Source organism: Staurois parvus, unplaced genomic scaffold (assembly GCF_062004578.1).
Source record: "Staurois parvus isolate SC_StPar_1 unplaced genomic scaffold, SC_StPar_1.0 ptg000077l, whole genome shotgun sequence".
NCBI classification, from domain to species: Eukaryota; Metazoa; Chordata; class Amphibia; order Anura; family Ranidae; genus Staurois; species Staurois parvus.
Genome location: NW_028317873.1, coordinates 5572915 through 5585386, shown reverse-complemented (window position 1 = coordinate 5585386; position 12472 = coordinate 5572915). Strand labels below are relative to the sequence as shown.

Below are 12472 nucleotides of genomic sequence, written 5' to 3'. Positions count from 1 at the left end.
TTATATAAATGAAGACAACATATTCAAGTTTTTACTGATAATCTTAAAGGCATGTGCAGTGTTGAGTATATTATATTAAAGTGTAAACCACATGTAGTAAAGAGGTATGATCTTTCAAAATCTGTGCCACTGGTAACCCAGTTGCTTTGACTCCACAGCCTGTTAATCATGATCAGGATTTAAAATGTCATACATACTATAGTACAGGTTCAGGATTAATGTTAACAATGCAAAACTGGGGATTACAGATCCATCCAGACACATAATCTGGGTTACTAGCAGAAGATCCCAGGATTGTAGAGAAAAATATGTAAGCACATGGTTACATTTACAGTAGGAAATGTTAGTGTTAGGGTTTTAGTCATAATGGGTTAGTATTTTGGCCTTAGGGTAAAATGTGGAGATCTTCAGTGAAAACTGCTAAAAGATAATATATCACTCATTTAAAATGGGGGTTTTGTACAATGCAATTTTCTAATCCCCTTTCAGACAAAAAGATGTGACTAATATAACCTCTGTTGTGTACCTCCCTTTGGCATGGAAGGAAAGGGCGTATTTCACAAATAAGATTACATTTCTCGACAGCATAATACATACTTGCTATGATCAATGAGAACTTTATTAAATCAGTTTCTGGGTGGTCTTTGTAGATATAAATACTGTACATCTTGGTGATGATTCCAGTAGTCCATACTCATTAATGGTTATCTCCTTATGTTTTTAATGTAGTGCAAAGTGTTGTGTTCAATATGTTTTTCTTTTTTAGGTTCAAATAATTGGAACTGTGGTCTACAGTAATTACACAGTGGCAGTTGAAATTCAACCTACCACTCCAGTGAGTGTGATTGGAAATGGCCATCATATTTACATAGATAAAAACACTGTGAAATATTTCATACTGAATGGAACAGCGTCATTTGACCCAGATAATCCTGGTTCTCCCTTAAGGTAAACCATTACAAAAAACATCTCTTCTTAAGAAAAACTGGCTAGCATTTGTTGTATAGAACTATAGAATTATTAGAACTTTATGGGTTGAAACTGAAAGAGGATAGTTTTTCCAACGAACTGTAAATTGTAGAGCAGTTTCAGCAGCACTGTAAAGTAATACTGATTCACAGGCTATGAACTGAAACTCAGAACTTTCATTTATTTGGTTTTCATTTGTTGACATTTATAATTCTTTTTATTACAACAGGTTATTTACAGATCACACACTGTACCTCATATGCACCTAACATGAAATCTGCAAGAGAATAAGGAGGCTGCCATGGCTTATCACGCTTTCAAAAGATGTTAGTTACCTTGCTTTGGTGCTGATCCATTGACTTCAATACTTTTTGAAACACTGGCCAGAAACATGTATGCAGATTAGTCTTTTTGACTTCACTATGATTTTCATATTTGCATGCTTGTTTTGGGTCAGTGATCCAGAGTATTGAAGCCAGGTATAGCCAATAACTTGTTTTTATTTAACTTAGTCAACAAATTTCTGCTTTTACAAGTTTAAATTAACATTTTATTTATGTAGAGGCATGGCATTGACAAAAATGCTAAGGCATCATTGCATCTTAGTGTTTGTACTGTGGTTGTACTGAGTTCAGTTCCATCTTTATGAAATATCTGTATGGAATTGGTTGCTTTCCTTGTTTTCATGTGGTTCTTTGCAGTTGCTGGTAAGGGTGTTGATATTTTGCTGGTTATCTGGTACGTGAGCTGGGAAATACATATTGCTTTGTTTGCAGTGTGCAAAGCCCTTCCATGTACACCTTGCTCTAAAAGGTAGTTATGGATTGGGGTGGTTGCCATTTTTGATTAATTGTATATCTGCTAAACCTTTTGTCCAGAAGCACACTCTTTGCCCCTTCTACAACTAATTGTTATATTGGTTAGTTGTCACCTAAAAGCCTGTTATACCTAACTTTAGTAATCATGTGATGTGCTGCGCCCAGAGACTTCTACCTTCTTTACTGCAAGGGAGGAGGCACTTTTTCAGTTGTCTATGTTGTTGACTGGGAGACCTGGATGCATTATATTGGCTGTCCACTGGCAGGGTCCTCTCAGTTTTCAGAAGACTGTATGGTATCATGAACAAGGGGCTAGTCGGCATGAGCACATAATACATAATTGGAACACTAGTCTCCCCATCTGAATGAGGCAAGGCATAGAAAGACTATGGTGAGTAAAAAACCAGCTTCAGAACTTTGTATTTTAAGATGCAGTGAATTGATGGGAAAGAGTAAGAGATGGGTGGAGAGGAGGAATGGCAGGGACTGTGTAATCAACTGTTTACAAAGCAAATAGCAATAGTTGTAAAAAAATTCTGCGGATATATGACTTAAGTTGTAAATATGCGCCGTATATATTCATTTAAATTCCCGGGTATTTAGTAGAAAAAAATTATCTATGTTAAAAATGTCATACATAGTGTTGTAGAGGCAGTCCTTCACTGAATTCAAAGTATAACAAAAATCTGCTACATTTATACCTCTTGAAATGTATACGCAGCCAGAACATTAACTGTCAATTTTTAAATTGTTTATTTAAGGTTCTTTTGGGATTGTATTCCATTGACAAAACAACATCACTCATGCTTCAATTCAGATGTGCGGAACCCGCTACACACAAATGATGCCATTATCACTTTTCCAACTGCTTTACTCAATGATAAGTGTGACCAGTTTCAATTTAGTTTAAGCGTATCCAGTGCGGATCGAAAATCTTCAAATGCGGAAATGTTTTTATCCATAAGTCCAGGGACAAACTTTAGGTTTGTATCAGATGTGTAAATAACATTTACAGAGTCCTGGTTTAAAATCTGAACAGGGCCTTGCTCATGTCTCATAAAAATGCTGATCATATTCAGAAAGCATTTAAATAGGTAAAACTTTACAGAATTGAGTATATTTTTTCCCAGTAAGCCTAAAATATACTTAAGGTGGATTTATGGTCAAAACCTAGCAACTCCTAAAAATGTCCCCTCCCCCTTCTAACACCTATTCTGACCAGGAGCGGACTGACCATTTAGGCACCTGGGCATTGCCCAAGGGCCCGGGGTCAGTAGGGGGCCCCATGAGATGCCCCTGGTACCTTTCATAGGCTTTTTCGGGTGTGGTTTGAGTGTGGGCGAGGACACAGGGGCCCCATGATTTACTATTGCCCGGGGGTCCCATGAGTTGTCAGTCCGCCCCTGATTCTGACTAACTTTTGTAAGAAAAGATCTGTACACTTACCTATTTTCATCCCACTCCGGTCTGGTTATGTGATCTCTCCTGTGTCAGCCAGCAGCAGCTACAGGCAAAAGGAAATAGTGCTCAACAATGGCAGGCAATGCCTGGGAGTGGTGATGACACCCATAAGTTTACTATGGCCAACCTGGTGTTCCGCTCTCCCCTCTCCCCTGCAGTTGGCGCTAGCTGAGGAAGACAAATCAAGTGACCAGACTGGAGCAGCCTAAAAATAGGTAAGTATACAGATCTTTCTTACACATGTTAGTCAAAATAGGTGTTAGAAGGGGGGAGGGAACAGTTTTAAGATTAGTTAGGTGTTGACCAGAATTCACCTTTAAACATGGCAAAAATGAATGTGAAAGAAAGCTAAATCTTGCTTTATTTTATATAAAATGTATACAATATGATGTATGGTGGGTTAGTAAGGAGTCTAGTAGGTATGTTTAGGCCTGCTGCTGACCTCATGGACCCTGAGATGGTTGCACCCACTGTGCTCCTTGTTATTAGGTTTTTATACCTGTTAATGAAAACCTATAGTGATAAGCATATGCAGGCTACCATAGCTGATCTCTTATTCTGAAAATGCTGGATGCCTGTTGAACTGATCTAATGACCCAAAAACAAGCATGCAGACAAGAATTTCTAATTTCATTCTGATTTCAATGATTATTACCGTGTTACAGGTCTGTGACTCAAAAAAATATTGAAACCGAAGCTATGCAGCAATTAGCATTACATTATGGAGGTCTGTAACAGGAACCTCCATATTTCTTGCAGTACATGCTTATCATGAACAATAAAAATGTGCTTATCTGTTGTAGGCGGATTGGAATCCACCTACAAACAAAAATAATAGGAGCATTACATGTACAGTATTCCATGGCAATACTGTATAATTTGCTTAAGGATATATATATATATATATATATATATATATATAGTGGGGAAAATAATAATTTGATCCCCTGCAGATTTTGAAAGCTTGCCCACTTACAAAGAAATGAAGAGCCTATAATTATTATCATAGATGTATTTTAAATGATAGAGAGAATATCAACCAAACAATTCAGAAAAAAACACGATACAAGTGTTATAAAGTGAGTTGCAGTTCAGTGAGTAAAATAAGTATTTGATCCCCAAGCTAAACATGATTTAGTACTTAGAACTTAGAAACCCTTGTTGGCAAGCACAGAGGTAAGATGATTCTTGTAGTTGGTTTGCACACATCTCAGGAGGGATTTTGGTCCATTCTATAGGATTAAGGTCTGGAGACTGGCTAGGCCACTTCAAAACCAACTGTACACCTGTGAGCCAATACAGTGAATTCACTGCAAACACAACCCAAAAATATTCAATAAACATATATTAAATCAAAAAAAAATTTTTTTAGGTTCGCAAACACATCACACCAACTCTTACAATAGTGTCAACCAATATATAGATAAATATCGTGCTGCGCTCCTCTATTATTATCATCAAAGACACATTGATTATGCGTAGAAAATAAACTAAAATAAAATCTAATATAAATAAAGTGTGAAAAAAACAAAACAAACTGTGAAAAAAACAAATGCCCACTGTGCTTAACCTTTTCAATACCGTGCAATTTTACACCTTCCTGCCCAGGCCATTTTTCAGGTTTCAGCGCTCTCACACTTTGAATGACAATTGCGCGGTCATACAAGACTGTACCCAAACTAAAATTTTATCATTTTCTTCACACAACTAGAGCTTTCTTTTGGTGGTATTTAATCACCGCTGGGGTTTTTATTTTTTGCTAAATTAACAAAAAAAGACCAAAAATTTTGAAAAAAAAACACATTTTTCTTTGTTTCTGTTATAAAAGTTTACAAATAAATAATTGTTCTTCATAAATTTAGGCCGAGATGTATTCTGCTACATGTCTTTGGTGAAAATAACCCAAATTAGGATGTATTTTTTAGTTTGTAGGAAAGTTATAGAGTTCACAATCTATGGTATAGATCTGAAAATTGATCAATCCTGAAGTACTGACGGCCAATCTAATTTCTTGAGGTCCAAGAATGTCAGAATAGTACAGATATCCCCAAATGACCCCTTTTTGCAGAGTAGACAGTCCGACGTACTTCATAAGAGGCATGGCGAGTTTTTTGAAGTTGTATTTTTTTGTCATAATTTTTCCGAAAATGAAAAAATGAAAAAAATTATTTTCACTATTTTTTTTTTTACATACTGTCACCAGTGCAGTACAGCGTCATCATATAACTGGCATGGCGGTGATCAGGGACACTGACTGGTGACAGTATGAAAAAAAATATATATATATTTTTTTTTAAATTTTTTTTAATTTTTTTATTATATTTAATTTTTTATTAAATTTTTTTTTATTTTTTTTAAGATTTTTTTTCATATTTTACTATGACCAAAATAGTACAATGTTACCATAGTAACATTGTACTACTTTGGGGAAGTGATCAGTATTTTTTTTTTTTTTTTTTTTTTTACACAATTTGCTTATAGCAAAGAATTACTTTGCTATAAGCAAGCATTTACCTGAATGAAATCCATTCATTCAGCTTTTTTTTTTTTTTTTTGTGCTTAGCTGTGATTTGGTCACAGCTAATCACATGACATGTGCATGTGATTAGCTGTGACCATTCACAGCTAGGCACTAGTATACAATGGATGGCATCATGAATGAAGCCATCCATGTATACAACTGTCATGTGACCTGCTGTGATTGGTCACAGCAGGTCACATGGTACCAGCAACGGGAGACGGTACTCGGATCTGTCATCGGCCGTGTCCGAGGTGCACGGCCGCCGACAGATCGCACTGCTGCGCTGCTCTGCACTAGCGCAAACGGCGCATGTGCGGGAGCACGCCAAATGGCGTGCACCCGGAATGGAGGAGCACATCTGAAGCCGCCAAACGGCCATTGGCCGGGCGGCTAATGGTTAAACAATCCCTTTATACTAAGGAAATAAATGTATCAATGTATATCCAGAGACTGATACATAAGAGTCCTCTTTCCTTTGGAGAAATCTGTGCTAATTAGATGAATACACTCCAGGTTCCAAAAACTTTTGCAGCATAAATACAGCTCTATAATGCGCTCACCTCCATCTCCAGCCTCAACAGGCTAAAATCACGCAGTTTATCCTATAAAAGGATGAGGTATGCTTGGCTGCTTATCACCTTCAAACAATCTCTCCAAACCTCAGTTTTCCTGGTTAACCTGGTGTCACTCCTCTCCTCATTATCCTGTATGGATCTATGGGTTTGTGGATGGTTGGATGAATCTTCCCTCCTTCTTCCCTCCAGGGGAACAATCCTCCAGAATTACTCCAGCAAACTCCACATATAAAATTGCAAAGAAAAACAGAAGACAGTGCTTTATCCTTATAAACTCCTTTTATTGCCAAACTCTGTCTGTCACACTCACATTTTCATTAAAATAAATATGGATTGATGGTTATTTTGTATTTCCTCCACTTACGAATAATCGCTGCAACAGTTGTCTCCTTCTCACCAAGCTTCTTGCTGATGGTCTTGTAGCCCATTCCAGCCTTGTGCAGGTCTACAATCTTGTCCCTGATGTCCTTTGACAGCTATTTGGTTTTGCCCATGGTGGTGCCCAAGAAAGAGATTCTGTGGACAGGTTTCTTTTATACACATAAGGAGTTGGAGTTAGGAGCACCTTCTTAAATTGACAGGACTAATCTGTGTACCACATGAGCACATAGCCAGTCTGTGGGAGCCAGAATTATTGTTGGTTGGTAGGGGATCAAATACTTATTTAACTCACTGAACTGCAACTCAATTTATAACATTTGTATCATGTGTTTTTTTTCTGGATTTTTGGTTGATATTCTGTCTCTATTATTTAAACTACACCTACAGTATGATAAACATTATAGGCCCTTCATTTCTTTGTAAGTGGGAAAACTTACAAAATGAAATAATTATTTTCCCCATAAGGTGGTGTATTGTGCACCCAGCAGATTGCTAGCTGGGGTTACATCATCATCACATTGCTCTGTGCCCGCAGTTTTTTTCTTAGTTTTCTTGAATATTCTTCTACAGTTTATATTGACTGAGCCAGCAAACCCTTTTTTTATCATAGTGTCATTTTTCTCATATTGTATAGCTAAATATTACTTGTCCTCATATTGTTACCATTTACAGGTTACTTGAAATGACTTGTGTTGAATGCACAGGGAGGTCAGTCAACTGGAACAAACCATTTTCTGTACAGGCTGTTTGTACTAATTGTAGTGAAACAGATAACTTGACATTTCGATGGGAGCTCTTTTGGATTAATGCAACTGAGGAGAGCACTACTGATGGTGAGCTATTATCTGTATGATAAAGAACCATTGTCACAAAAATGATTGTATTTTGCATTCCTTTATCTAATATTTTTTCACAACTATATGCAGCTGTCAGCAAACGTGACCATGACAAGGATTGGATAAATTTTAATATAAATTATAACACTGCTAAGATGTTCAAGTTGCTCAGAGGTCTTATGAGTTGGATGATTGTTGCAACCACCCCTGGCAATGTTAGGCCTGGATAATGATCCTTGACCACAAAAAATACTCCACACCATGGCCTACATTTTTCAACCCATTTATAAAATTCAGGCTGTGGTGTGGAGCCTGCAGGGTCTTAAGGAATGTTTGAAGAAAGCGCTATAATTATAGGAGAGGTGGGTTACATGATTTTGACAGGGCCAGCAACCTATCTTTCATACAGCTTTTCTGTTGTTTTCTCTATAGATTAAATAGAAAATAAAATTATTTTTGTGTGTATCCCGACTGTTGTATTTTGAGCAACCAGCATAAAGTGGACAATCAAGAACTTACTAGAGAGGTGATAGTGAGATCCCTGTTTCAGGCATGCAAGTTAATACTATTTCATTGGAAATCTGAAGACCCGCCCTTCCTAAGGGAATGGATTAGAATTGTTGGGGATACCTTGAGGTTGGAACGCTATATCTATTTGCATAGGGGGTGTCCGGGCAAATTTGAGAAGGTATGGGCAAATTGATTAGATTTCCCAATGGAATTAACGATGGACAGGCTTTTACGTGTTAATGCTGCATGAGGGGATAAGCATGCTGTTTGGACTATATTATTTAAACACATGTATGTACTATCTTTTCTTGAAATGGAACTTGCTGATACTTCTTGGTTTCAAAGCCTTGACATGGCAAATAATATTCTAATTGTATGTGGATTGCAATGGCTGTCTATTTTTTTTTCCAATAAAGCTTTTCTTGGATAAAAAAATAATTTTTTGTAAAAAAATTTCTTCATTCATTAAAGTAGATAGTTTGCGGTATATAGGTGTCTGGACACATTTTTACCCTAAATATCGCATACGATCCTGAAATTGTCAATTCACTATGCCGTTTTGTGGTATTTACTGCAAAATGCTCAAATACCACATGAAAAAGGGTTAAAGTCAAATCACAGAAGGAAATACATAATTAAATGTATGCAGTAATTAGGCAGTGGTCCAGGCATGCAGGATTTAAGAAATGTAAAAATATAATAGCCAACAGTAATATATAGAAAACAAAAATTTAATAAGAGATACTTACCGTAATTTTTCCTTCCTCACGAGCTCTGTCAGCACAGCTGGGTATGGGCCTCTCCATGCTTCCAGGACCTAACTCATAAATCTGAGCCCACCTGCATCCTCAGCGTTCTGTAACTAGTCCTACCAAGCTGGGTGAGAATTGTGCTGACATGGAGCTTATCAGGAAAGGAAAATTATAAGTATCTGTCATTCAAATTTCTGTTTTCCTGGTGGCTCCATGTCAGCAGAGCTGGGAACTAACTAGCCACACAGGGGAGGGATAATGCTACACACCCCTTAAATCTGGCTAAAAGCAGAAGCTGGAAGCCTTTTCCAAACTCAACTGTCATTAAGACTGCTTCTATAAATTAATGAGTCATGAACGTATATATTGACACCCTCGTAGCTGCCTTGCAGATAGTGTCTACAAACACTCAGCCTGCTGCCGCTCACAAGGTCAAGACCCTTCTAGTGGAGAGTGACGTGGTCCTCCTAGCACAGCCAACCCTTTCAACTTGTAGGCCAACCAAGAGGCAATAATCTTGTTGGAAGCTGTGAAATCATTAAACGCTCCACCTGGAATGACAAACAAGTGCTCCAACTTCCTGATGCCATATGTTGTCTAGATGTAACATTTTAAAGCTTGGCCCACATCCGATGGGCTAACTTCTTGGGTACTCCCCAAGAGGAATGTAGAAAGGACACCATCTTGTGTGATATGGACTCTGCAGGCCACTTTAGGCACAAATTCAAACATAGGCATGAGTACCACCTTGTCTGGGAAGAATACAAGTTCTTTAAACCCCAAAGCAGCCATGGGGGGGGCCACTTTGATTGAAGGAATCTGATGCAAATATGTCCAACAGCAATGGGAGATCCCACTTCGGGAACAACACTCCCTTATGGGGGTTTCCATCTTGAATAGCAGTATAATTAAGCTTCAGATCCTCACTGTATGCTGGGGAAGGCAGAGATAGCAGAAATATTCGGCCTATAGCATACGTACGCATAAACCTATATCAAGCCCTGCTTGCAGAAATTTCAGAACGTGATAAACTTGTGAAGAGCTCAGTGTAAAACCTTGATCAGCAACAGTCCTGTGAATTTATGCCATATTCCACTATAGGCACTGTTAGTGCTGTCCTTCCTTGCTTTCATAAGAGTATTCACAACCTTTACAGAGCACCCGAGATCTATTAGCCTCTGCTTCTCAAGACCCAAGTCATCAACTTGAGCCTGTCGGGTGCTGGACAAATGGGTCTTTGGAGAAGATCTGATCTTACTGGCAGAGGGAGTGGATCCTTGATACTCATTAGGAGGAGCAGAGGGTGCCAAGGCCCCTTCAACCAATCTGGGATGACCACCATACTGTCACCTTCCCCTGCCACAGCCTCAGCAGGAAGCTGAGAATCAGACGTAGCAGCAGAAAGGCATAAGCTGTCTTGGAAATGCACTCTGTGATCAGCATCTCCACCCCTATTGCTTGTGGATGCTGGACCCTGAAACAGAACTTTGGTAGCCTGGTGTTTACTGGGGATGTGAACAGGTCTACCTCTGGAAGAAAGTACCAAGTTTGTTAGTTCTCGAAAAACTTGCGGCAGTCTGGACCATTCATTGTCGTTTAGGATTGTCCTGGACAAATAGTTCACCTGAAGATTCTTCCGACCAGGCACATAGGCCACAGATAGCTGCAGAATGGTAACTTGGAAGAAAACTTCTTCAGGAGTGAGAGCCTGTGAGTACCCCCTTGTTTCTGGATGTAGGCCATAGTCATGTTGTCTAACTTCACCAGGACAGGTCTTCCCTAGATGAGGTGACTGAAGGCTAGAATGCTGTTCTCAAATCCAGGATGTTCAACCCCATCTTGGACCCTTCAAAAAAATGCCATTTGTCCGGAGCCCATTGCTCTTGAATTAGAGCTCCCAAACTACTTTGCCGATGTCTGAGACACCACGAACCGCTAAGTTGTCAGACAGGAATGACATTGCAGAAGATTACACTTCTCCAAGCACAAGTTTAGGCTTGCTTTCATACAGAGCGTAATCTATATCTTCTGACCTAGATTCTCTGACTGCCACTGGTCCAGAAACCTGACTTGAAAGGGGACGAGAGTTCAACTGAGCCTACCTGACCGACCTGCTAGAGTGAGGCAATTTATGCAGCCCAATTTGAGATGTAATGGATGAAAAATCTCCCAAATATGGCCTGAAATGCTTGCCTTGATTGAACAAAGATGTACGTATGTCCAAAGAGGAGTCACCAACTCCCCTTAAGATATGTATGGGTGACACAATCCCCAAAATACCAGAAAGCATCCTGATATGGAGTTATTTGCAGGCCAATTGAATTAAATACTGGCTTTCCAGTGTTTCCTGGACTCCCAGCCAGAAATGCAGAAGCTACGCTCACTGGAATGAGTATGGAAACTGACTCTTGAACTTTGGTCTCCTTTAACTCAACAGATGTTTGTCTTGAGGCAAGAAGCCAAACTGACCACTATTAATTTAGGCTTCAACTTCTAAGATCAAGAACAATGCAGTGATTGAGTATGTCCTTGAAGGCCACAGCATCTTCTAATGGTAAGGTCATACATCTGGTCAATCCCATAGGGGACACATGGATCAAAGCGGTGATTACAAACCCTGGACATCTTCCTGTTCAAAAGGGCATAATTGTGACATCCCGCTGTAACAACATGCTCCAATCTTGTAGAACTAGCACTTGATTCAATCACCATAAGGGAATTGTCAAGCCGTCCTCTGGAGGCACTTGAAATACGTCCACAGCTTTGCTTCTATTTAAAGGCATTTCATCAACCTTACAAAAGGAGGAATCAAAAACCTGGACAAAGGCCAACCTCATCTTCTTGTTCAAAAGAGACTGAAGAGGATTGATAGGCTTGAATGGCTTGAGAAGGCTCTGAGACCAGTTTTAATGGTCCTGAAAGGAATACTGGCATTGCCAGAATAGATGGCCCTTGCAAAAGGGGAATTCAGCATTTCCTTGTGTCTTGACCACATGCTTAATTAATTGTGTCAATGTGGTCACCATCATCCTAATCACTGTCTACTTGAACAAAGCAGGACTCATACAGTCATATTCATCTAAATCTTCCTTGGAAGAATCTGACAAGGGTTGATTGGCCTGAGAAGGTTCTGAGACTGCTCATTGGCAGAATATATGACCCTTTCACATGGTGAATGGAAGCAACTCCTTTAGAATGTATTGACCACAAGTTCAATGAATGTGATAGCCTGTTAGGTGTCAACTTCTTTATCCCTGGCTGCTTGAACCAGCAGGGCTCATACAGTCATGCTCATTCGTATCTTCTTTTTGGAAGAGTCTGAAGAGGATTGTTTGTCTGGAAGGCTAGGAGACTGCTCATTGATAGAATAGATAACCCTTTCACAGGGTGAGTGGAGACACTCCTTCAGAGTGTATTCACTTCATGTGACAACCTGTTAGGTGTCGTCATCTTTATCCTTGGTTGCTTGAACAAAGCAGTATTCATGCTGTCATGTCCATCCACATCATTCTCTTTGGAAACTCTGAAGAAGGTTGTTTCACTTGGGAAGGCTAGGTGGCTTCTCATTGCCAGAGCAGATAACCCTTTCAAGGGGTAAGTGAAAGCCGCTCCTTTAGAGTGTATTGACAATGTGTTTATTTAATGTGAC

At 39.1% G+C, this 12472-nt stretch overlaps 1 protein-coding gene across 1 annotated transcript in view; it reads left to right on the top strand.

Moving 5' to 3' along the window:
• The window catches only part of PKD1L1 (polycystin 1 like 1, transient receptor potential channel interacting), a gene marked incomplete at its 5' end in the record, with an annotated part of 209426 nt that overhangs the window by 22385 nt on the left and 174569 nt on the right, over positions 1–12472 (top strand). The window contains 3 exon segments of the mRNA XM_089669435.1: positions 767–948; positions 2549–2770; positions 7398–7558. Of these exon segments, the coding sequence (XP_089525561.1) occupies positions 767–948; positions 2549–2770; positions 7398–7558 (565 nt within the window).